The sequence below is a fragment of the Canis aureus genome, chromosome 16, assembly GCF_053574225.1.
Source record: "Canis aureus isolate CA01 chromosome 16, VMU_Caureus_v.1.0, whole genome shotgun sequence".
NCBI classification, from domain to species: Eukaryota; Metazoa; Chordata; class Mammalia; order Carnivora; family Canidae; genus Canis; species Canis aureus.
Window position 1 is genome coordinate 61659102 of NC_135626.1, and position 22450 is coordinate 61681551.

Below are 22450 nucleotides of genomic sequence, written 5' to 3' on the forward strand. Positions count from 1 at the left end.
GGGGGTTCACAGGCCTTCCCCAGCCTTTCATTAACTCTCCCACCGACCTCTCCAAGGCGGAGGCAGGAGCCGCCCTTGCTCTGGGCCCTGCAGGCCCTGGCCTGCCCTCCTGCACCCCCCCCCCCCCCCGCTCCGTCCGCCGTCCACTTGCTCCCCGCCCCCCCATCCTGCAGTCCCCGAGAAGTATCTGCAGGGCCTTCCTTGCTCTTCTGTGGGGACCCTCTGTGCCCAGCACCGGGCCCTGCCGCGGACGTCCCGGAGGCGCCATAGAGCACACATTTGTTGTCGATAGGATTTTATTTACTTTCCAGGGGAATCCAGGAGAGCCGGAAGCACTGTTGGGGCCATGGTGACGGGGTGGGTCGTGGCGACCAGTCCTGGGCCTGGGGCAGGGCCTGACTGACAGGTAATTGTATTCATAAAACAGAACAAAACAGAGAGAAAGCACTGCTTGCCACGGAGAGGGCATCTGCTGGTAATAGTGGACAGTCCGTTAAAATTTTCCTTGAACAGCAGACCCCCGCCCTCTAACCAGACGTGCTGGGAGAGAAGATGGCCAAGCTGCTTGAGCTCTCTGAATCACATGTCATCTTCCCACTTAGAAAGTCGACGCGATGTAGCTAAAGGACCAGATGCCCGCAGGCCGCGCGCGCCTCCGCCCTGCTCCCCGGAGGCCCAGGGTCGCCCCTCTCCTGGTCCTCCAGCGCCGCCCAGGAGGCCGCAGTCCTAGCTTGGCTGGTTTCCACCGTGGACGGGGAGGACCCTGCGTGCACGCGCCACATCCCTGCTCCAGAGCCTTGCACGCCCACGCAGACCGACGTCTTGCAGGGTCGCTGGGGTTCCGGTTCCTGGTTGATTTTTCTTGGTGGCAGGAGTGGGGTGAACTTTACGGAAGAGGCACAGAGAGGTTTCCCGTGGGCGGGGTACACGCAGCACGGTGGGCGTGAGAGGGAGCGGGCTCGCTGACGAGCTCCGGAGTCCAGGGGCACGTGGCCGCGCGCGGGCAAGGCTGCAGCAGGCCGAGCTCCGGGCTCTTTTCCCTGAGTGGCGGGGTGAGGCCCCGGGGGCTTGGTAAACCACCCTCAGGGCAGCTTTCCCATGGAAGGTCAGTGGGGTGGGGTGGGGTGGGGTGGGCGGCACCCTTCTCATCCTACAGATGGGGAAACCGAGGCTCAAGACCACTTGCCCCCTAGGGGAGCCCTGGCCTCGGGCTTCACAACCACAGAGGCCATGTGTTTGCCTTTGGGGCAGTTCCCTTTGAGCCCGGAGCTTCCAGACACGGTTTTCACTCCAAGGGGCGGCCTGGCCGCCAGGCTAACGGGATCCTGGGCTGTCCGCCTCCTTGGGGTCTCTGGGGATGTGGCATGTTCAGCCTCAGGCTGCACCTTCGGGTCCCTCCCTTTGCCTCGGGCCCCTCGTCTGGCCCAGTCCACACCCGTCCACACCCCTGCACAAGGGGCGGGCGGGTCTCCCTGGGGCAATGCCCCTTCCTTCCTGCCTCGCAGGGCAGGGAGGCCCCGGAAGCCTCTGCTGGGCGAACTGGAAGACGCTTCCTTCTCTTTGCTGCGGGATCCCTGGTGCCCGCCCTGGTGGACAGCCCGACACCCCAGCCTCCCTGCGGGGAGGGGAGCCGATGCGGAGGCCTGCTCGGGACGCCGCCCTGCGCGCATGCCCATCACCCTGCCGACCGCCAGGCTCCAACCTCTGCCAAACAAGGAACGGGTGAGGGAGCTCAGGGAGCTCGCAAAAATGGAGGGGGGCACAGAGCGCCCCCCGCCCCACAGTCTCTGCCCCATTTCCAAACGTCCACCCGTCAAACAGTGTGGCTGGCCTCCGCCAGCCGCCGCCACCTCGCCTGGGAAAAGCCTCCGTTTGAGGACCAGGGGCGTCATCCTGTCGATGGAGCCTCCGTCCCCTCCTGGACCGCAGACCCTCCCCTCTGCGGGGGTTGGCTGGGGCCCCTCGCCACCCTGTCCGTCCCTCCCACACCCACTGGCTCGGGGACAGCTCTTCCCATAACTTGTGAGTTCCAAGCCTTCCTGGCCGGGACTGGAGCTGGAGCCTTCTGGAATAGCACAGTGTTCTCCTCTGCACCTAACCAGGCCCTGAGCCCGCCAGCACGGGCGTCCCCCACCCTCCTGGGCCCAGCATCCTCCTGCCACCCCCTCTGCCCAGGGAGCACGAACCCTCCCTGGGCTGGCGAGCCCCCGCCACGCTGCCCCGTCTGTGCCAGCAGGAGCGAATCCAAAGCGCCCTCTCTTCCCAGGGGCCCCGACGACATCCTGCATCGTCGGCAGAGACATTAGCGGTGGGGAAATTAAGTATGCGCGCGCACGCACACCGGCCAATAACATTAAGTGTCATTTAAAAAAAAAATGGGTTAAATAAGCAGCATCACCGAGGATGGCCGTGCCGGGCTGATTATCCCATATTTGCACGTTTGGGAGGTGGGAAGGCTAGAAGTCTAATGACGGAATTATCACCCTAATGCCTTTAGCTGGCTGCGAATAATCCTGGGGCCGCAGGGTTTTTGGCTGGTTTCCTCTAATTGCACCCAGATTAAGGGAGCCCTGTAAGGCAGGCCTTCCCCAGCCCTCCAGAGCAGCCTTTCTTCAAAGAGCCCACATGTCCAGGTCCTTGGCTTCTGAGACTGTGGCTGCTCTGAGAGGCGTTAGGTCTCCTGGGGGCCCAGCTCAGCAGTGCAGGGGCGTGAGGTGGGAGCAGTGAGGGCGGGATGGCACTTGGTACGAGGTCTTGGGGAGCTGTGGGAGCCGGGAGATGCAGCATGAATGTTTCGCACCCAGGACCCTCTAAAGCGAAGGGACCCCTGGACACCCTCCCCCCCACACTCACAGCAGCCCAAAGGCACAAGGTATCTCAGTACAATACACGGCTGCTATCCTGCCAGATGGGGTGCGCTGAGGAGCATCCTCCTTCCTCTTGGGCCTCTCCAGCCTTCCCAGGGGGACACGCCCTGCCCCTGACAGGGGACCCCCCTGCCAAACAGGGTTATTTGGACTGAAATCTCCTGGAAAGGCATGTCAGACGTACCAACCAGTTCCTCATGCTCTGAATTCCCCGTGTCATTGTGCAGCACCTCTTGCTAAAGGGGGGGGGGGTCTGTTCTCACCCCCCCCAATGCTGAGTCTAACCCCATGACTTGCTTTGGGCAATGGGATGACAGCAGGTGTGGCCTCCCCCAAGGCTTGGGGAGGCACCTGCGCATTTCTGCTTCTGCACGTTTGCCTTGACTGGGGTTAGCGTGCAGGGGGGTATGCAGGAAACATGGAGCAGTGCCAGGTCTGACCCTACACACGCAAGCACCCCTCTGGGACATAACCATCAGGTGTGCCAGACGTGGGAACAAGCCCCAGCCAGGACCAGAAGTACCTAGCCTGAACCGCTGGTGCTCAGACGAGGGTGAGATGGCTTTGGGGGCTACTTGTTACGTGGCACTGCCAAAGCGGTGGCTAACTTCTACTCCTGGGCACGGGGGCCGGCACAGAAAGGCAATGCCCCTTTGCCGCGAGGCAGGGCAGGTGACAAGTCCAGCCCCACCCAGCCTGGACCCTGCTGCTGGACTGAAGGATCTGGGGACCGAGGCGGCTCCAGGATACTTTCCCCAGAGGGCTCTGGGAACTCAGAGGTGCCAGTCTCGGTCTCCTTGCGTGCTGGAGGACATAGTGGGGTCACGGAGAAGCTTAGGAGGGAGGAGGTGGGTAATGTCCTCCCTTGTGTCCGTAAGCGTCTTTTTAAAGTGGCAGCAGCAGCAGCGCCGCTCACGCTCCAGGGAGCAGAGCTGAGGGCAGGAAGAAGCCCCAGGGGAGGCTGTGTCTCCACCAGGACCCTGGGCACTTCGAGGGTGAGCAGGAGATTCAGGGAAGGACTCCAGCCTCCAAGATCCCGACAGCTCAAGAAGTGGCTTTTGGTGCAGACGGCTGGATGCTCCTCGGCAGGCTGGGGCCCTCCCACGTCCTCCTCCGTCCCTCGCTAACTCCTGAAGGAGCAGCAGCTGATCTAAACCTCTGGGAGGCAGGGGTCCCGAGGGCTGGCCACTGTAGCGTGAGCAAGTCGCCGCTGAGCCCGGGCACCTGAGAAGCTGACACGCACGGGGCCCACGTTCACGCCACGCGGGCCCCAAAGGGAAGCGGGAGCCCCACCGGGCCTCCCGGGCGCCCTTGTCAGGCTGCTCAGTTCACGGGCTCCCGCGTCCCCCACACATCGCAGATTTGGCCTGTGCACATGGCCCAGCCCACGCGGCCCCCAGCCACCGGCTGTGTGTGGCGAGGCTGACCCTAAATGTCACACACCCTCATGTAGGAGGCCCCCAACTATGGGAAAAGGGTCCAACCACCCCCAACAGCCCTGGCTCGGGCTCAGGCGGGCAGCTTCCTTCACGTACCAGGAGCAAAGAATGTTTAAGTGGACACAGAAGAGCCCCCAGCTTCTCAGGCCCTCCACTGCGCCTCCACTGCGCCTCCACCTGTCCATCCCGTAGTCACCGCGCTTTTTTCTTTTTCTTCCTCTCTCTTTCTTTCTTTTTCTTTTTTTTCCCCAGATCTCTTCATAGTAGCTTTGAAGCTGTGCAAAGTGAGACTGGCCCGCTCAGAAAATGGGGCCTGATGCGGAGGCATGTCCAGTGTGCAAAGATGCCCTGGGCTCAGAGGCAGGCACCCCGAGAACCCAGCCAGCCTGCCGCTCCAGGAGGAACGGCCGCACATTCTGGTCCCGTTTTGGGACTCTTCTCTGGGCAGCTGTCACTTCAAGGTTCTGCTTATGTCATTAACATGAAAAGGATCCCTTCCTGTTGCCCCAAGTCTTGTTCCTTCTGTTTCTACCATCCCCACCCCCTCCCACATGCCCGGGACCTCTGCGGAGGTCCCCTCCACCTTCGTCCGGCGCAGGGAGCCCACCCTATCTGCGGAAACCGAAGCCTTCCCGAGGCATCTTTGGGCCCTTTTTGCCTTCTCTGGGGGGCTTGGGCGAAGGCGTCTCCACCGTGCCCCCATACGGGCAGCTCTCCGACCCTGGGTGGTGGCCTGTGCATTCCACAGCGGGTATGTACCCGCTGTCCCACATGCCGGTCCCACACAGCTTACACAAGTCGTGCAGGCTGCAGGGGATGCGGGGCAGGAGGCGGAACTGGTGCAGGAGACTCCTGGCCTGCGAAGAGAGGACAGGTGGTGGGGGCTGGGGCAGGCTCCCGCGGGCCGTCCCCCGAGGGATGAGCAGGGCGGCCAGGTGCTGCCGAGGGTCCCGCCTCAGCGGCAGGCAGTCTAGGCCCTCCCATCTGACCCCTCCGACTCAGCCCCCCGCCAGGATGCCCCAGCGCTCCCCTGGCGCCGCACCTTCACCTTTCAACCTCTGCAGGGTCCTGGGCAGCGCTGTGCCCGCTTCCTACCCATGTGACCGCTGGCACTTGGGTGGCTCCTTACAGCCCCCGAAGACCACCACAGAGCTTTCACGGGCGGCATCACCAGTGGGGTCTGGGAGGTAGAGGTGGCCAAGCTCAGCATCCCCTCTTCCTTCCACTAGCCTTGATGACACGTGGCCACCCTCCCCCAAAGCTGCCTTCCCAATCTGCGTGCTCTGGGCCGTGAGCGAGGTGCCCCAAGGAGGGCGGGGGCCTGTCTATCAAGCTGGATAATTTGTTCAGTCCACGCAGCAGCGGGGGAGGCGCTGGTATCTGGGCCTGATGGTGGGACCAGCTGGGGTGCCTGTGGTGGTGGCCCCAGGGCGGGGCCCTATAAGCCTGCAGGTGGGGCCACGTGGAGGGGGGCAGGCACTCACCTTCCTGAGAACCAGCTCCCCGTTCATGTGCATGGCCAGGTTTCCAAAATGCAGCAGCATCTGGTCAGTGGCCAGCTGCTGCTCGATGACGTCATCCCCGTAGATGGCCACGATGGCCACGCAGATGAAAAGGTGGAAGTAATCGGTCTGGGGGGAGGGGGGAAGGACAGCAGGGTTCAGATGAGGCCCCAGGTGGAGGCTGAGTGGAGAGGCGTGGGGTGAGGCTGGGCTCCTCGGCTCCTGGGCAAGCCACATGCCTCTTTTGCCCTGTTTCTCCCCCTGACATGGGGCTCAGGGGCGGTACCCACACCCAGAGGCTGCTGTGACACGCAGAAGGGACAGAGCTCGTGCCACCCACGGGCTGCTGTTCCTCTGGGAGCCCTCTGGGTGCCCTCCATCACAGGGGCAAAGAGCAAGCTTCCTCTGAAGGCTGGCCCATGCTCATCCCGAAGCCTGTTCACAGAGGGGCTGAGAAGAGCCCGAGAGGGTGTGCGCAGAGCCTGGGTCAGCATCCTCTCCAGTGGGTCTGGGAACACGCCAGCGACTGAGAATGTGCTGGCCGCCTCCCACGGGTCAGGGTCTTCCTGCCTCCGGCCTGAACATCCCAACGCTTGCCCCAGACACGACTCCTAGGTTTGTTGCTAAGGAATCGAGAAGATCCCGACAGAGAGGAGATGGACAGCCAGCCTCCTGCCGGCCCCGCGGGGTGGTTATGATGATCCTGCTGTCTCTGTCTCTGCAAGGACTCTGCAAGGACTCCGTGAGGACCCTGCTGCCTGTCTCGGAGACCAGCTCACGCCACGGCCCAGCAATGCCAGGCGCCCGGCAGGAAGCCAGCGCTCGGTCGGCTTGCACTTGACCGGGGCGCATCCTGTGTGCTCTGCGGCCCGGATGCTCTGAGAGCACGCTGCCTTTGACTCACACTGGCTCCCGAGGGCAGAGGAAGAGCAAGGAGCATCAGGAAGCCCGTGTTTAGTCTCCTGATGTCAACCGGCCGCCCAGATGGGATAGCTGGGCCGGCCCAGTGGAGCCCACGGTTCCGGCAGAGGCTTGGGTCAGCCAGCGCCCCACACCAGCCTGCTCTGGGCCGACTGCCCCCCCCCCCCCCCAGGGCCGCCCGGCCCCTTCCTTTGAACTAATCTGGAAATGGTCTTGCTTTGGCTCGGAACGACCCTCTGGCAGCCTTTTGAACTCTGGCCAGGGGTGGGGTGGGGTGGGGTGGGGCAGACAGCAGAATTCCAGGAAGGGGGCTGTCCGGCTCCTCTGAGCGAGCGAAATGTGCGAGCCCTCCCGCACGGGGCTGGGCAGCAGGACGGGCCCAATTCCATTCCCAGGTCGAGGCCTGAGGCGGTCCAGCCCCCCACCCCACCCCCAGACTCATAAAGCGAAGAGCCTCCTCCCACTACCACCATCTGACCACCTCCCAACCCCCGTGCCACTAATGTGGTCAAGGGGAGGGGCCAACGTGGCCAAATTCGGTCCAGGATCTGAAAGGCATAAACTTGATGTGCGGCAAGTTCAAGCAGAATGGTGGCCACCAGAGACGTCCAGGCGGGCCTCTCCCGTAGTTTCCTCTAGATTTCATGAAACTTGGGATGTAGACAGAGCGCGGTGATGAAAATCACCGTGACGTGGCCCCGGCGGTGGGGGACACTGCAACGTGAGGCCCAAACACGATATAATGAGGGTGGCAAATCCGCTGCTGGGAAAACAGGCAAGGAAGCCCCGCAGAGCAGAGTCGAGTCAAAAAAATACACGTGATCCAGTGTCTCGGACCATCCACGCTGTGCGTCCTTTGATGAATGCAGATGGTTCACCCTGAATGTACACGCCAAGCACCCTCATCCAGGCGGTCAGCACAGCCAGACCTGGGCCAGGGGCGAGGGCACACGCGGAGGGCACACGGGGCTGGCGGACACAGAGACGGCTTATGGCCCCAGCGTGGCCTTTCCGGTCATGAATGCTCCTCCTGTGCCATCAGTAAGGGTGGAGCAGTCTGGCTGCCGGGGCGTCCCCTCTACCCACAAGGCCTAAGGAAGCTGCCCGGCTTCCACCGTGAGCACGAAGCCGGCTCTTGCAGAAAGGATCCTGGCCACCTCCCGGATGCGTCAATACTACTTTTTTTTTTAAGGTTGATGGATCCAAAGAGACTTGCCCATCCTTTAACATCGCCAGCTTGTTGTTAATTTGGGTGTTAAAGCTGTGTGACAGGGCCCCATGCTCTCAGGGGGTTTGCAGAGGAGGCTCTGAGAACAGCGGACTGCAAGTGGAAATCTGGGGGTGGAGGGTGGGACCAGTGGGGTCGTGGGCTCTCCAGAGGGGCTGACAGGGATGCAGGGTCGGAGGCTCTTTCCCTGAGCCGTCCTGAGCAGGGAAGGAGGGCCCGGGTTCTTGCGGCCTGGGCTGCAGGAGGCCTGCTCACCGTCAGGGATGTCTTTCACACTGATTGGTTGTGGCAGCAGGGAGCTCGGGCCCCAGGACGTGGTAATGAGCACAGTCAGTGGGCCATTCGCATCTGTTTCGGTGACTTGGGAGGCGAGCTGCAGGTCTGAAGCCAGCCCCCAGGGACTGGATGAGGGAGGGACTAGAAGGCAGTCGCCTGATGTGGGGGCTGGGGTTGCAGAGGGGTGGGCAGGTGCACGGTCATGCAGACCCCCGCCCTCCTTGCAGGGCGCCGCTGGTGACCGGTGCCTGGAGCCTCGCCCCGGCTCACCTGGTAGTGGGCCCAGCAGGCCTCCCAGATCCGCAAGGCCTCCGCCTCGGGGAACTCGCGCTTGAAGCAGAGCAGCAGCCAGCGGTGGCAAAAGAGCATCTGCAGGCCGTCCTCGCCCAGGGAGACCAGGTGCTGGTAGAAGCGCAGGTGTGTCAGCCGCAGCAGCTCCCGCAGGTAGAGCTGGGGGTGAGGCCAGGACCAGTGAGCCCCCCCAGGCTCTGCCCAAGACGCCCACTCCCTCTGGGACCCTTCCTTGGGCCCCCCAACCCCGGGAGTGCACACGTCGAGCACCAGGTCCCCACCGGCTGGGTGTGTCTGCACCTGCTTCCTTTATTCTGCTGCTGGAATCGGACTCACACCCATCTTGGCTAGTTTATCCCAGATTTCAGACTGTTCTGGGGGCACAGTCCAGGGCCTGGTGCCCTGCTGTGGCCGGGGAAGCTCTCTGGGCCTCAGCCACTGCACAGGGCTGTCTCTGCTGCTCCCTCCTCCTGGTGAAGATGAGCAGATCGTGCGTGGCACCCCCAGCCCAACCACCTTCCCATCACCAAGACCCATCGTCTTCCAGAGCCGACTTAGAGCGGGGAGGGGGCGTTTCTGAGCCTCACAGCGCTCCACTCCTGCACTCACGGTCACCACCCAGTGACGTGGGGGGTGAGGGACGACATCAGGCTACTTCTGGCAGCGCCCAGCTTGGGCTGCTGACTTCAGCGCCCTTAGAATATCCATCTCCGGCAGCTAATGAGTCACAGGGCCGTGTGCTGCATGAGCCCATCAGGGGCGAATCGTGTCAGACCCCGTAATTACCTCCCTAGGTGCCGTGGAAACCTGACATCCCAGGGCCGATGCGGAGAGAGGGCAGCTAGAGGGTGGCTGGGGGTGGGGGGGGCGCCTGGGCCAGGGCTCTGTGACTCATAGGCCCCTCCCATCATTCCCGCTGGAGACAGCTGCCTGGCAGCACCGGCCCTCCTAGGGGCTGATTCTGAGGATCCTTTCCCACTGGCCAGTTTCTGCACCCTGCGGCCCACCACAGGGTCGAGACCATGCACACAGCTTACCCCTCCCTGGCCCCACGGGGACGTCCCCTCCCCTTCCAAGCCACACCTCCAGGTCCCGGCTCCCTCATCCTCAGATCCCCCGCTGTGCTCTGCTCCCCGTTCACGTTCACAGACAGTCCCTGGCCCTGGCCCCGGCATTCGAGCGGCTCCACTCAGCTCTGTCCTCATTGCACCTGACATGTCTGGTCCCAAAAGACCAGGCCACACAGTCTGGCTGCCCGAACCTGTGCTCGGCCAAGTCTGGGCAGATCCCAGGTGCAGCCTGACCTGCTGGCCTTGCTTCCCGTCTCCTTCAGCTTCCAGGCCGGGGCTCTCTCTGGGACTGGAAGGCCCAGACCACATCCCAGTGCCCTCCATCCGGCACCCGGCAGGTTTTTGGAACACACAGGCCCTGTCTCACGGGCTCTGCTGTCCTCTGCCCCAACAGTCAGAGCTGCCGGGTCCGTGCAGGTTAGGGGAGGCCCTGAGGAGGGGGTGTGCTGGCTGGGCACGGAGGGGAGGCCTACGGCCCCGAATGGGGCATGGCAACTGCCCAGGGGGCCCCCAGGGTGGCTTCAGGAGCCCCTCCCACTCCCGCATCCCGTGTTGCCCTGCAGGAAGCAGCCCAGATGTAGCTGGGGGCCCATTCTGTACAGCACAGGGCTGGGAGTGGTGGGCCTCCCCCTCTTCACTCCACCAGGAAGCCTGGGCTGGGAGGCCACATGCGGGGAGGCAGCAGGTCACCAGGGGAGGGGCCTCCCTACAAGCCCAGCCTGCAGGGAGCACGGGGTGGGGACCGAGGAATAGCATGCATTCCTCCCAGGGAGCTGGGCCTTCCCCTTGGCCCAGGGCTGAGCCGCCAGGCCCCATCAGCAACTCCAGTCCCGGCCTTTTCTGCCCGTCGGCCCCCAGCAGCCACGCCGCACACGGCCCCTGAGACCTCTGGCAGCAGGGGCAGGAGGCAGCGTGCTGTCCCCCAGCGTGCTGTAGCCCGCATCCCCCAGCCTCACCAGCTGTTTCTCCATGTCCTCATCCCGAGGAGAGCTGACGAAGATCGTGTTCTGCATCAAACCCACAAAGCACCAGAAGGTGTCCGATTCATCCAGGACCTCGGCCAGGATGGGCGCCACGAGGTCTGACATGCCCTGGAAGTAGCCGATGGCTGGGTTGTACACGGCGTAGTTCAACAGGATCCTCCTGGTGACGCAGGGCAGAGAGCAGGGAGGGAGTCAGCGGAGAGCGGGGCCTCAGCGCAGCCCGGGGTGGCTTGGTGTTGCCCGTGGGAGGAAGAACTCCAGGCTGGAGGCCCCAGACTGCCAGGATCCCCCTCCCCGCCTCTCCCCACTTCACCTCGATCTCGATCTCGGGGCCAGGAAGGCAGGGCTCTGGGGACCGTCTTCAGCGTCTAGGGAAATGGAGGGGCCTACGGTAGCCCCCTGCCAGGCCCAGACCTCCAGGGCAGGGACAAGACGAATGGGGGTCTGAATTTCTTAGTGGTGGCCCGCTGGTGACAAAGGATGGGCTGGCAGGGACATTTTTACGGGCTGCTAATTTTGTGCAATCATTCGCCAGGCAGCAGAATGTCAAAGATGCCAGCCTTGGGCTCTGTGTGGTTTTATAGGCTGGAGGACCACCCGTTGGGAGGCTCTGGGGAGGCCCATCTGGGGCTGGTGGGAGCCAAGCGGACACAGGCTTCAGGATGCCCAGGGCACAGGAGGCTTTGCTGGAACCTACAGGGCCCTCCGGGGGACGCTGTGGCCACAAGACGTTGACTGATGTGGCCTAAAATAGCTAACAATCCTCTGCTTCCGGGGAGTCGACGGTATGAACCTGGACAGTCCCCCACCCCTGCAGAAGTGCTGCCTCTCCTTTCCTTCCCAGGAGGCCGGCTGAGGCCCTGGGGGTAAGGTGACACTCACGGAGGCAGGGGAGGAAGTGAAATGGGGGTGACGGGCTCTCCTCCTCTCAGGGAACCTCGCTGGCCGGGGACGGCGCATACCTCATGCTCTCCACATTTGGATTGTCTTCTCCCCGGAAGAACTGGTTGCTCCGATCGGTCCGGACCACGTCCTTGTCCACCGTGAACTGCACGTTGCGCCAGAATGCTCTGTGCTCCTCAGGGGTCATGGAGAGCCTGGCACGGAGCAGAGGGTCCGCAGGGGCTCAGCGAGCAGCGCGCAGGCTGCGGGCAGGGCCCGCTCCTCCCCACCCCTGCTCCCCATGGTGGCTCCCCACTAACGGGGGTGTGTGTGCAGTTATCCAGCGTTGGGGAGCAGCCCGGGGTCAGCCAGGCTGGGAGAGACCCCTTCGGCCCCCCGCAGCCAGCTGGCTGCGCTCTCAGCGGGGGGCCGGTGCCCTGTGAAGTTCGGTGACAAGGGGCTCTCAACCCTTGACACAGAGCTGGGGAGCACTGAGGCCAAGAGCAGGGGCCGGGTGATGGCACTGGTCTGAGCCCATCCTTCTGTGCCTGGGGACCCACTTTCCAAAGAAAGTCTGGGTGATGTTCTACACTGTCAAAGCAGGATTGCACCTCTTTGGCGGACACCCCCGACCCTCCCAGCGGCCGGGGCGGGGCGCCCTTACCTCTTCTGCTGGATCTCGGCGTATTCCCGGCGCTTCTGCGCCCGCAGAGCCTCCCGCTCCTGAGACGTGGACTCGTGGCTGTAATATCGCAGCAGGAAGGGCCAGACCTCCCCCCGGATTGACACATCAATGCCGCCGAAGAAAATGGCCTGCAGGAAGCGGCAAAGGTTGGGGAGGGGCCGAGACAGGGCGGCTCAGAGCACCCCCAGTCCCCGGAGATTTGTGTTTTGGTGGCTGTGCTGTGCCTGGGTGACAACTGATGCCTTGATTCAGGTCGCTGTGATTTGCACATGTTTGGAGGGGAAAGTGGCGGCCCTCCATTCCCATACAGGACACAACCAGGCTCATTTCAATGTCAATGCCCACCCTGGTGTGGCGCTCAGATTATCGTGTCGTTCTCACGTCATGGCCTAATCCCGGTTTTGGAAGCGCTGCATTTCACCGGGAGCTCTTCTATGCAGGCTGACGCCGGGTCCCCCAAACCCGCTCCGGAGGTTTGCTTTTCAACGAAGAGCCTTTGATTGCTTTATCGGGCTCACACGGTGCCTCCTCAAGTGCGAGGGGCCGGCACCCCCCACCAACCCCCCCCCGCCGGGGAGGTGGCCCTGGGTGCCCCCGGCTCACCTTGCGCAGCTTGTAGCCCTCCTCCACCTGGCCCAGCTCGTTCAGGTGGCGCAGCCAGGCCGCCACGTCCAGCCTCTTGTACATGCTCTCCTCGGGGTGCGTCTCGGAGGAGGGCAGTTTGGGGCGTCGGATGGAGAACTGCATGCACGTCTTCTCGTCGGCGACCTGCTGGCAGGGACGAGACTCAGGGAGATAAGCACCTCGTGGGCAGGCTGCCGAAGCCAGCGCGCTCGCTCTCCCCGGACAGGGAAGCCTCCCTCTCTTTCCCCACTGCAAGGAGGGGGGACCCGCTCTCCCCCCATACAAACCCCTAAATGGCAAGTGTAATTAGATGCAATTAAAATGAAAATACCTTCATCTTAACATCGGTTTCCCGGGTCGCTGGGCTCCCGGGCCCACTCCCACCGACCGACCCAGCAAACGACCGCGGCCCCCTCGCCGCCTCCCCCACTCTCCCTGCGACCCCCGGCCGCAAAAACGGAATTAATGCCTCGTTCGGCCCAACTTCCCTCTGCCGGGAGGGCCTGCAATAAATTACATGTGATTGGTCACAAACAAAGGGACCGCTGTTCCCCGAGCAGGGAGCCCGCCTGTCAGGTTGTCTCCACGGGCAGTCACGAATCCAGGGCAAAACTGCAGCTGACATTTAATTCAAAAATCAAAGGTTGTTCAATGTAGGGGGAAAAGCAAGCCACACTACTGTAATAAGGGGAGCCAGCAGGAGGCTCTGTGGGAAGGAAGGGGATCTTCAAGCCAGCCCCGTCCTAATAAGCACATACAGTATCTTGAACAGATAATTAAAGAGCTCTTATTACATTTGTATGTAGATTGAGCAAAATATGGCAGGAAGCCTTGTCAAAACATGATTTTTCAAGTGCAGAGCTCTGACTTTACAAGAAGACCCAGGCATCTGCTTCAGATCCGAAGTCGCTGCTCTATCAGCCACCCAGCGACCAGGGGCTGCCCTGGGCCACTGAGGGTCATGCCCTGCAAGGGCTTGGTGCGGGGGAGGCCCTGGCCCCCTGTGGGCGGTGCGGGCAGCCGAGTGAGTCCCGGGGTGGGGCCTCCCCTCCCCTCCCCCACCTCCGCCCCCCCACCGGCATCGCCCTTCTGCCCCCCGGAGTACCTGGTCCTTGAGATGCGTCTCGGCGCAGTACTTCCACTGCTGAAACACGTCGGACAGCTTGTCCAGGCCGCCGTGGTGGAAGTGGAACACCTTGTACTGGCTCTCCCGGCTGGCGATGACCAGCTGGCCGCTGGTGCAGGCCTCATCGCTGAGCCGCCGCGGGAGGGGGGAGGACGGAGCGATGAATGTGGAAACACGGGGCTTTTATTTCCAAGTATAATCAGAGGCCCCTATCACTGACCTCAGAGGCAGGAAACAGGAAGGCCCCGCGGAGTTTGGCTGCTGGCCGCAGGGGGACAGCGTTACACCCGCACACAAGCCACCCTCCCCCTCTTGGCTGAAGAAGGCCAAACAAGCCTCTCCTGGGGAGGCTGGGAAGGAGGACTGTCCTGGCTCCCTGGAGGGCTGCCCAGGGGCCTGGTGTCCCACCCGCCAGACGGTCCCTCCTCTCTGGGAGACCCGGGGGTGCATGGCATTAGGTGGAAGCCGGTTTTGAACCCAGGTGGGGTGGCACTGGAGGGCACTCTGGGAGACTCCTCCAGGGCAGCTCACTACACATCCAACGGGGCCGTCAGCCCAACCTTGCCTGTCTTTCCGTAAAGGGCCAGAGTGTGCCTCTGGGTCCGGGACCCCTCCAGGGACATGCCTGCTTTGCACACAGGTCTTAGCTTGGGGCTACTCTGTGGCTGGGCCACCGTGCCTTCCAGGAGAGATGTGACGTGGCTACTAGACAGGACACTAATAGGGATGGTCCGCCCACCACAAGAAAGGTGGCTGGGAGCACCTGTAGCCGCTCTCTGTGCGGCCCCCATCACCCTGAGGGACCTGGAAGAGCCTGAGAGCTGCCCCCACCTGCTCCCCGGGGGGCAGCCATCACGGGGTACCCCTGCCCCCGAGCTTAGGGAGCAAACAGCTGGGAAGGCCAGCACGGCCCTGGACCTGAAGCCCCGCCCGCCCGGACACCTGTACCACCAGCCAGCTTCCAGGAAGCTGCCCAGAGAGGCTCTCACCTGAAGAAGAGGCGGAGGGAGCGCATTTGTCCCAGGTCGACGCGGAACACCCCGCAGATCTGCTCCAGGGCACAGGCCCTCTGCGGCTCGTCCCAGCGCGGGGTCTGCAGGAGGCCAGTGCCGTCCGGGAACCGCAGGTGGGCGTCGGCGCCCGAGGGGGAGCTGGTGGGGCAGGTTGTGGGATGGCCACGTGGTTCCCTGTCCGTGCAGCCACGGGGGCAGGGCAGGGAGGGCGTAGGGGAAACATTTAAACGTGGGCCTAGGCTCAAACCCACACACAGACATGACGGGAGGTGCCGCGTGGGTGGTGGGCACTCCGAAGGTGCCCGTGAACGAATGAATAAATGAATGAATGAATGAGGCCTATCACAGTCATGCCCAGTCCTGTTGTGTGGAAGGGGAAGCATGTGTATGACCAAACTGCACCCCAGCTCAACCGAGGCAGTAACCTGCCCTAATGACAGATGAGGTCACCCTGATGAGGTCACTGAGGCAGGGAGACCCTGGGCAGGTCACCAAGCCCCTTTGAGCCTTTGTGTCTACAGGTGCAACGTGAGGATGGTGCCAGGGCTTCACGTAGGATTAACAGCAGCAGAGCACTGGGCACTGGGCACCCTGGTCCTCAGAGTTCCCTAGGAGAAGCTGTTTCATGAACAGCATGGGGCTTCTGTTTAAGTTTCGTTAAATTCACTATTTTCCTGAAAAAAAAAGCTGGTTCAGTTTATGGTTCAGTAAGAAAACACGAGGGCTATTGATACTCATAATACAAATAACAAACATATATTAGGCCACTCAGAATGGGCCTGGCTCTGTATTACCCACTTCTCATGTGCATTTATTACCTATAATCCTCACAATAATCCTTCGAAATGTGTGATGTCATTACCCTCATTGTACAAAAGAGAGGAACTGAGGCCCAGAGGGGTTAAGTGGCTTACCCGAGGTCACCCAGCTAGCAGGTGCTGCAGCTGGGACTTGAAGCCGCACTCTGTGGCTCAGGTCCTCACCAGCATATTTTATTGACTTGAAGTTCCAAATTCAGCAACACAACCCCACTTATGCTTTTTTTTTTTTTTTTTTTTTAGTTCACGAATTTGTTTAAAACCCTAGTTGCAAAATATCTTATTCCTCGGGTTCAGCCACACCACAGGTTAAATGCCACCTCTTGAGATTTAACGGCAATATCTAGCAAGTACTGCAGAAACTAACTGGAGTAAAGGCAAGCATCCGTTCCAGGCCCGACCCCAGCATCCTACAGAGACCCCACAGCGATTGATTATCGTGCCTCCCTGTTTCAGCCCCGAGGCATCTCTTCCTCCAAAAGGCACCAGGTCTCCACACAAAGTCACTTTGGGTGGTTCGAGCACAATCCCCTGTGACTTGGAACTTCCTCAAAGAGAAAGACTGGCTTTTTAGAACCTTTGCTGCTTCTAGAACAATAATCGGCCTGGCGTGCAGGACGCAGCGGCTTTACTTCCCTCCCTGTCTCAGGAAGGGGGCTGAGCCGGTCCTGCTGTTCCCGTGGGGCCCCTGGGCTTTCCACCGGGACAGGCTCCGGTGCACATAGGCGGCTGCGCGGGAAGGGAGGCGGATGAGCTGATCCACTGCGGCCGAGCAGCAAACTCAGACCCAAAGAGTCTGAGGCAGGCGCAGCCCTGCAGCGTGGACCCTGACCGGGTTGCGTTACACGATCATTGTGTGCAAAACAAGGCAAGTCTCGGGCCTGAGGACAGCCCCCCACCACGCCACTTGATGCAGCATCTCATAATCTGCTTATTGAACAATGAGGCCCCCGCGGCTGGGAGTTCGTGGACTCTGCATGCTTCCCAGGCTGGCCGGCCCATCCCGGGCTCGCCTCCAAACCCGGCTGGAGGGGGGGGCCACCAAAGGGTGGCATTATCTCCAGCCCCTTCCCTGCCTCCAGCAGCGCTCCACACGCACATAGCTCCACCTCCAAACCCTGCACGCCTTCTCACCCCGTGGGGCGGGCCCAGGTTTCCAGAAAACAGATCCATGGGGGAGACTCACTCTGGCAGAGTCCGGGCTGGAAGAGTCCCTGCTCTGCTGCTGCGGCCTGGGCACTGGTTCCCCAGGGGCTGGGGGGGAGGGACCGATTTCAAGCCAGGAAAGAGCCCCAGAGACAGGATCTTCCACACACCCTCCAGGGGCACCTTGTCTCCAGGCAGACGGCTGCTTACCCCCTGCCATGACTCCCGAGGGGGAAATTATTTGCATTAATTCATTGATTGATCCATTAACTCAAGACACTATGCTTGGGACCTACCACCAGGGTTCCAGGGGTTCAAACCAGAGCAAAGCTGATGGAAGCCTTGGGTCTCCACGGCGTAGGGCCTGAGATAGCACATGACCCTGTGGCCACCTCCTTCACCTAACATAACACCTGTTTCTCCATTGAGACCCATTGCCACGAGGACACAACCATGTCTCAGTGACTTCTGCATCGCCAGCTCCCAGCACGGTCCCTGTGTAGAACACACGGCCACTTAATACTCAAGCCCGGGACGAACGTGCAAAACATCTGTGAACTTTGAAGCCGTAGAAAAAGAACAGTAAAGAAGGATCTGGAGAAAACTAAAATCACAGTTTTTATTTTTTATCTGTTTACACATGGAGAACAGTTTGGCTTTAAGCATATTCAAATGTGCTGTGTGTAATTTGGGTTGTTCATAAAATTATTATGTGTGGTGCATTAAAATGAAATGGATGGTTTATTTAGGCAATCACTCCCAAAATACAACAAGTTAAAAATGTGTCACAGATAGAGCCAGGAGAAACGCTAAACTCCAAGGAATCTGACAACTCTCAGTTTTTGTTGTTTTCTGAGGATCACCCGAATGCAGAAACAAACGAAATAGAGCAAAGCCGGCATGGTCACAGCCGAACATGCAAAGCGAGTTCTTTCTCCACTTAGTAACTTTGGCCACATCAGGTGGGTGGAGATTAGACGCAGCCTCTGGGATTCTCCGCAGCAGCTCCTAGAGGGTGGTGGGCGTGTCCCCACCCCTGATGCTTTGGCCAAGGGGATGTGGCATGAGTGACCTTGGCGTCCAGACCTGGCCTTAGGAGCCTGGCAGCAGGCTCACCCACTGCTGGGCGGCTGCCACGTAAGGAAGCCCAGGCACAGGTGGCAGGGTACCAGGAGGCAGGAGGGGGAGCAACCTGCCCACGGCAGCAGCGCAGCCCCCAGACCTTGTGGACAGAGGCCATTTCAGCCCCTCCCCGCACCAGCTACAGCTGCTGAGTGCCCAGCGGTGTCCGTGACTCAGCCCGGGCTAGCCAGAACTGCCAGCCAATAAGACGGGGTTGTTTTTAAGTTGCTAAGGGTTAGAGTCATTTGTTACACGGCAGCAGAGAACTGGCATATCATAGGAAGGGTCTCTATTCAGAGAAAGGTGGAGTGAGGAGGAGAAAACCTCCAAAACTGTTGTGGTTCTCAAGGTCAAAGAGGCATTGGGGCCGGATTTTAATGTTTTTAAAATATCCAAACTTCTAAATTTGCCCTTGTTTTTCTTCATCCTGAGCCTTCTGAGTTGGATAAAACAGTAAGTCCAGTGAACCCCGGTGGTAGGTCCCAAGCATAGCATCTTGAGTTAATGGATCAATCAATGAATTCATGCAAATAATTTCCCCCTCAGGAGTCATGGCAGGGGCTAAGCAGCCTTCTGCCTGGAGACAAGCTGCCCCTGGAGGGTGTGTGGAAGATCCTGTCTCTGGGGCTCTTTCCTGGCTTGAAATCGGCCCCTTCCCCCCGCAGGGAACCAGTGCCCCAGCTGCAGCAGCGGAGCAGGGACTCTTCCAGCCCAGACTCTGCCAGAGTGAGTCTCCCCCCTGGATCTGTTTTCTGGAAACATGGGCCCGCCCCACGGGGTGAGAGGGCGTGCAGGGTTTGGAGGTGGTGCTGTGTGCGTGTGGAACACTGCTGGAGGCGGGGAAAGGGCTGGAGATAATGCCACCCTTTGGTGGCCCCTCGTAATTTCCAAAACTTGGAAGCAAGCACGATGTCCTTTAGCAGGTGGATGAATAAGCAAACTTCAGTCCATCCAGACAAGGGAGTATCATTCAGCACCAAAAAGAAATGAGTTATCAAGCCATGAAAAGACATGGAGGAACCTCACATGCATATCACTAAGTGAAAGATACCCAGATGCTAGCCTGGAAATGCTACAGATTGTGATTCTGGAAAAGGCAGAACTGATGGAAATGGCTAAAGGATTTGTGGTTGTCAGGGATTGGGGGCAGGAAAAGGGATAAACAGGCAAAGCATGGAGGGTTTTCAGGGCAGTGACACCACAGATAACCCTTGAACAATACAGGTTTGAACTGCATGGGACCACTTCATGCAGACTTTTTCCCCATAAACTAGTCCAGGACTGTAAGTGTATTTTCTCTTCCTTATGATTTTCTTAATAACATTTTCTTTTCTCTAGCTCATTTTATTGCAAAAATACAGTATATAATACATATTATATACAAAATATGTGTTACTTGACTCAACTTTTTATGATATTGATCAGCAGTAGGCTATTAGACATTAAGTTTTTGGAGAGTCAAAAGTTCTACGTGGATTTTGTTGTTTTTGTTGTTGTTAAAGATTTTATTTACTTACTTATGAGAGACACAGAGAGGGAGAAGCAGGCTCCCTGCGGGAAGCCCTATGTGGGACTCGATCCCAGGACCCTGGGATCAGGCCCTGAGACGAAGGCAGACACTCATCCACTGAGCCACCCAGGTGTTCCAGTTATATGTCGATTGGGGGTTTGGGGGTTGGCAGCCCTAATCCCTACATTGTTCAAGGATCAACTATAGTCTGTATGATGCTATAATGTTACATGTGTGTCACTATACAATGAATTTGTTAAATCTATTAAAACAAAACAAGCCAAAACAGAACAAAACAGAATGAGAAGCCAAAGGACAAACTGGGACACACACACACACACATACACACAGATACACACACACACCCACACACACACATATATATATATATATATATAGCTTTCATATGTAAAAATCTAAGTAAACCAAACCAAAACAAAGCAAAAGAATGCCCAACAAAAGAGTGGCAAAAGAAGAAGAAAAAACGACTCACTAGAGAATAAATACAAATAACCAATGAAATTTTCATGTCTAGAGTAATGAAATAAATGCAAATGAAAGAAGATACTGTTTAGGGGGAGGTTGAGGTCCATGAAAAATTGGCCACAACCAAAAACTATAGAACGTGGTGTTGGTAAGATTTTAGGAAAATACACACTCTTGCACAGCCAGGGGGCACTGTATATTGGTCAAATTCCTCTTTCTGGCAATTTATAAATAGGATGCAGAAGGCTTAAAAATGTTTATACACCTTGACCCTTTACCTTCATTTGTAGAGATTGATCCTGAAAAAACAAGCAGAGATGCCCAAAAAAAGTACACATGTGTAATAGATACAGAAATATCATTTGACAAAAATCCAATACGTATTCATGATAAAAACCATCAGCAATGTAGATATACAAGGGTACCTCCTCAAGTTGATAAAGGTCACCTAGGAACATTCTACCATAAATGTCATACTCAATGACTGGAGACTGAATTGTTTTCCCTATGGTCAGGATAAGGTTAGCACACCTGTTTTCATCGCTTCTATTCAGTATTGCACTAGAGGTTCTAGTCTCTGTGTAAAGCAAGAAAAGAAACTAAATGCATTAAGATTGGAAAGGAAGAAGTAAAATTATCCCTGTGTGCAGATGACACAACAGTTTATGTGAAAAATCCCATGAAATTTACAAAATAGAACAAGTGAATTTAGCATCATAGCAGGATAAAAGGTTAACATAGACTAATTGTATTCTTAAAGACCAGCAACAGACTATTGGCAAATACAATAAAAAATTCCATTTATAGCACTCCTTCCAAAAAAAAAATCCTACATAAAATACTTAGAAATAAGTCTAACCAATGACCAATGACATTCCAGACCTCTCTATTGAAAAACATAAAACCTTACTGAGAGAAATTAAAGGAAACATAAATAATGGAGAGATATACCATGTCCATGGATTGAGGCAGTTAATATTGTTAAGATGGTAATCTTACCAAATCAATCTATTGATTCAACATGATCCCAATAAATATTCCAATAGGATTATTTGGGTGGGGGGTAGAAACTGACACACTCTAAAATTCATATAAAAATGCAAAAGACCTAGAATAGCCAAAGTAATCACAAAAAAGAAGAAAGTTAAAGGATTCTCTGATTTTGAGACTGATGATAAATCCAAAGTCATCAAGGCAGACTAGCATTGGTGCAAACAGACACTTTTAGAGCAATGATACAGAATAGAGTCCAGAAATAGATAAATAGGATCAATTGATAATCAACAGAGATGCAATTCCATGGAGAAAGGACAGCTCTTTCCCAAATGGTTTTAGGTCAAGTGGGTATCTGTATGAAAAAATATTAACATCCTCCCTTTCTTCATGTCATATATAAAAATCAACTCAAAATGGGTCCCAGACCTAGATGTGATACCTAAAATTATAAAACTGCCAGAAGAATCCATGAAAGAAGACTTTGCCACCTTAGAAAAGGCCAAAGTTTCTTAGAATACAAAAAGGACAAAACATCAAAGAAATACCAATAAACTGGAAAACTGAAAACTCTTTTCTTCAAAATTCACCATTAAAGAAAAAATAGAAATGCAAAACACAGACTGGGAGAAAATATTCACAACACACCTGTCCAATAAAAGACACACCCAGAATATGTATGAAAAGCTGCTAAAACTTAATAGTACAGTAAGATAATAGATTTTTTTAAGATATGACACCAAAGCATAACGATCCATAAAAGAAAAAAATTGATAACTAGGACTTTATTAAAATGAAAAGTGTCTGCTCTTTGAAAGACACTGCTAAGAAAATAGACAAGCCACAGACTGAGGAAAGACACTTGCAAAACACATCTCTGAGGGGCACCTGGGTGGCTCAGTGGTTGGGTGTCTGCCTTTGGCTCAGGGCCTGATCTTGGGATCTGGGATCCAGTCTCGCGTCAGGCTCTCTGTGGGGAGCCTGCTTCTCCCTCTGCCTCTCTCTCTCATGAATAAATAAATAAATCTTAAAAAAAATAAAACCCCACATCTCTGAAAGGATCTGTATCCAGAATGTATAAAGAAACTTCAAAGTCAGTAATGAGAAAACAAACACAATTTAAAAGTAGGCAAAAGATTTGAAAAGACCCATCACAAAAAAAGGTGGCAAATAGTCAAATGAAAAGGTGCTTGACATCATTGGTCATTTTGTTTTGTTTTGTTTTGTTTATTTAAGTAATCTGTATACCCAACATGGGGCTCAGACTCATGACTTTAAGATCAAGGGTTGCATGTTTTTCCGACTGAGGCAGCCAGGCGCCCCATGACATGGTTGGTCATGAGGGAAGTGTAAATAGAAACCATAATACGATAATAAAGAAACACTGTGACACATGACACACCTATGAGAAAGAAACACAAATGAAAACCAATAGCATAGACTCTGGCAGGACCCAGAGCAACTCACT

General features: G+C 57.2%; 1 protein-coding gene across 11 annotated transcripts in view; it reads right to left on the reverse strand.

The window, feature by feature from the left end:
- Positions 1 to 278: 278 nt before the first annotated feature.
- The window catches only part of TBC1D16 (TBC1 domain family member 16), a 77525-nt gene continuing 55353 nt past the window's right edge, over positions 279 to 22450 (reverse strand). For 3 of the 11 annotated variants that reach the window (XM_077854507.1, XM_077854506.1, XM_077854508.1), the window contains exons 4-12: positions 14884 to 15081; positions 13874 to 14021; positions 12748 to 12915; positions 12124 to 12272; positions 11540 to 11674; positions 10551 to 10737; positions 8504 to 8683; positions 5791 to 5937; positions 279 to 5163 (exon numbers count right to left, since the gene is read on the reverse strand). In XM_077854507.1, the coding sequence (XP_077710633.1) occupies positions 4915 to 5163; positions 5791 to 5937; positions 8504 to 8683; positions 10551 to 10737; positions 11540 to 11674; positions 12124 to 12272; positions 12748 to 12915; positions 13874 to 14021; positions 14884 to 15081 (1561 nt within the window). In that variant the 3' untranslated portion in view covers positions 279 to 4914. Of the gene's footprint in view, positions 5164 to 5348; positions 5487 to 5790; positions 5938 to 8212; positions 8339 to 8503; positions 8684 to 10550; positions 10738 to 11539; positions 11675 to 12123; positions 12273 to 12747; positions 12916 to 13873; positions 14022 to 14883; positions 15082 to 22450 lie in introns of those variants that run through there. The other 8 variants (XR_013355027.1, XR_013355026.1, XM_077854514.1 and 5 more) reach the window with 8 other exon arrangements.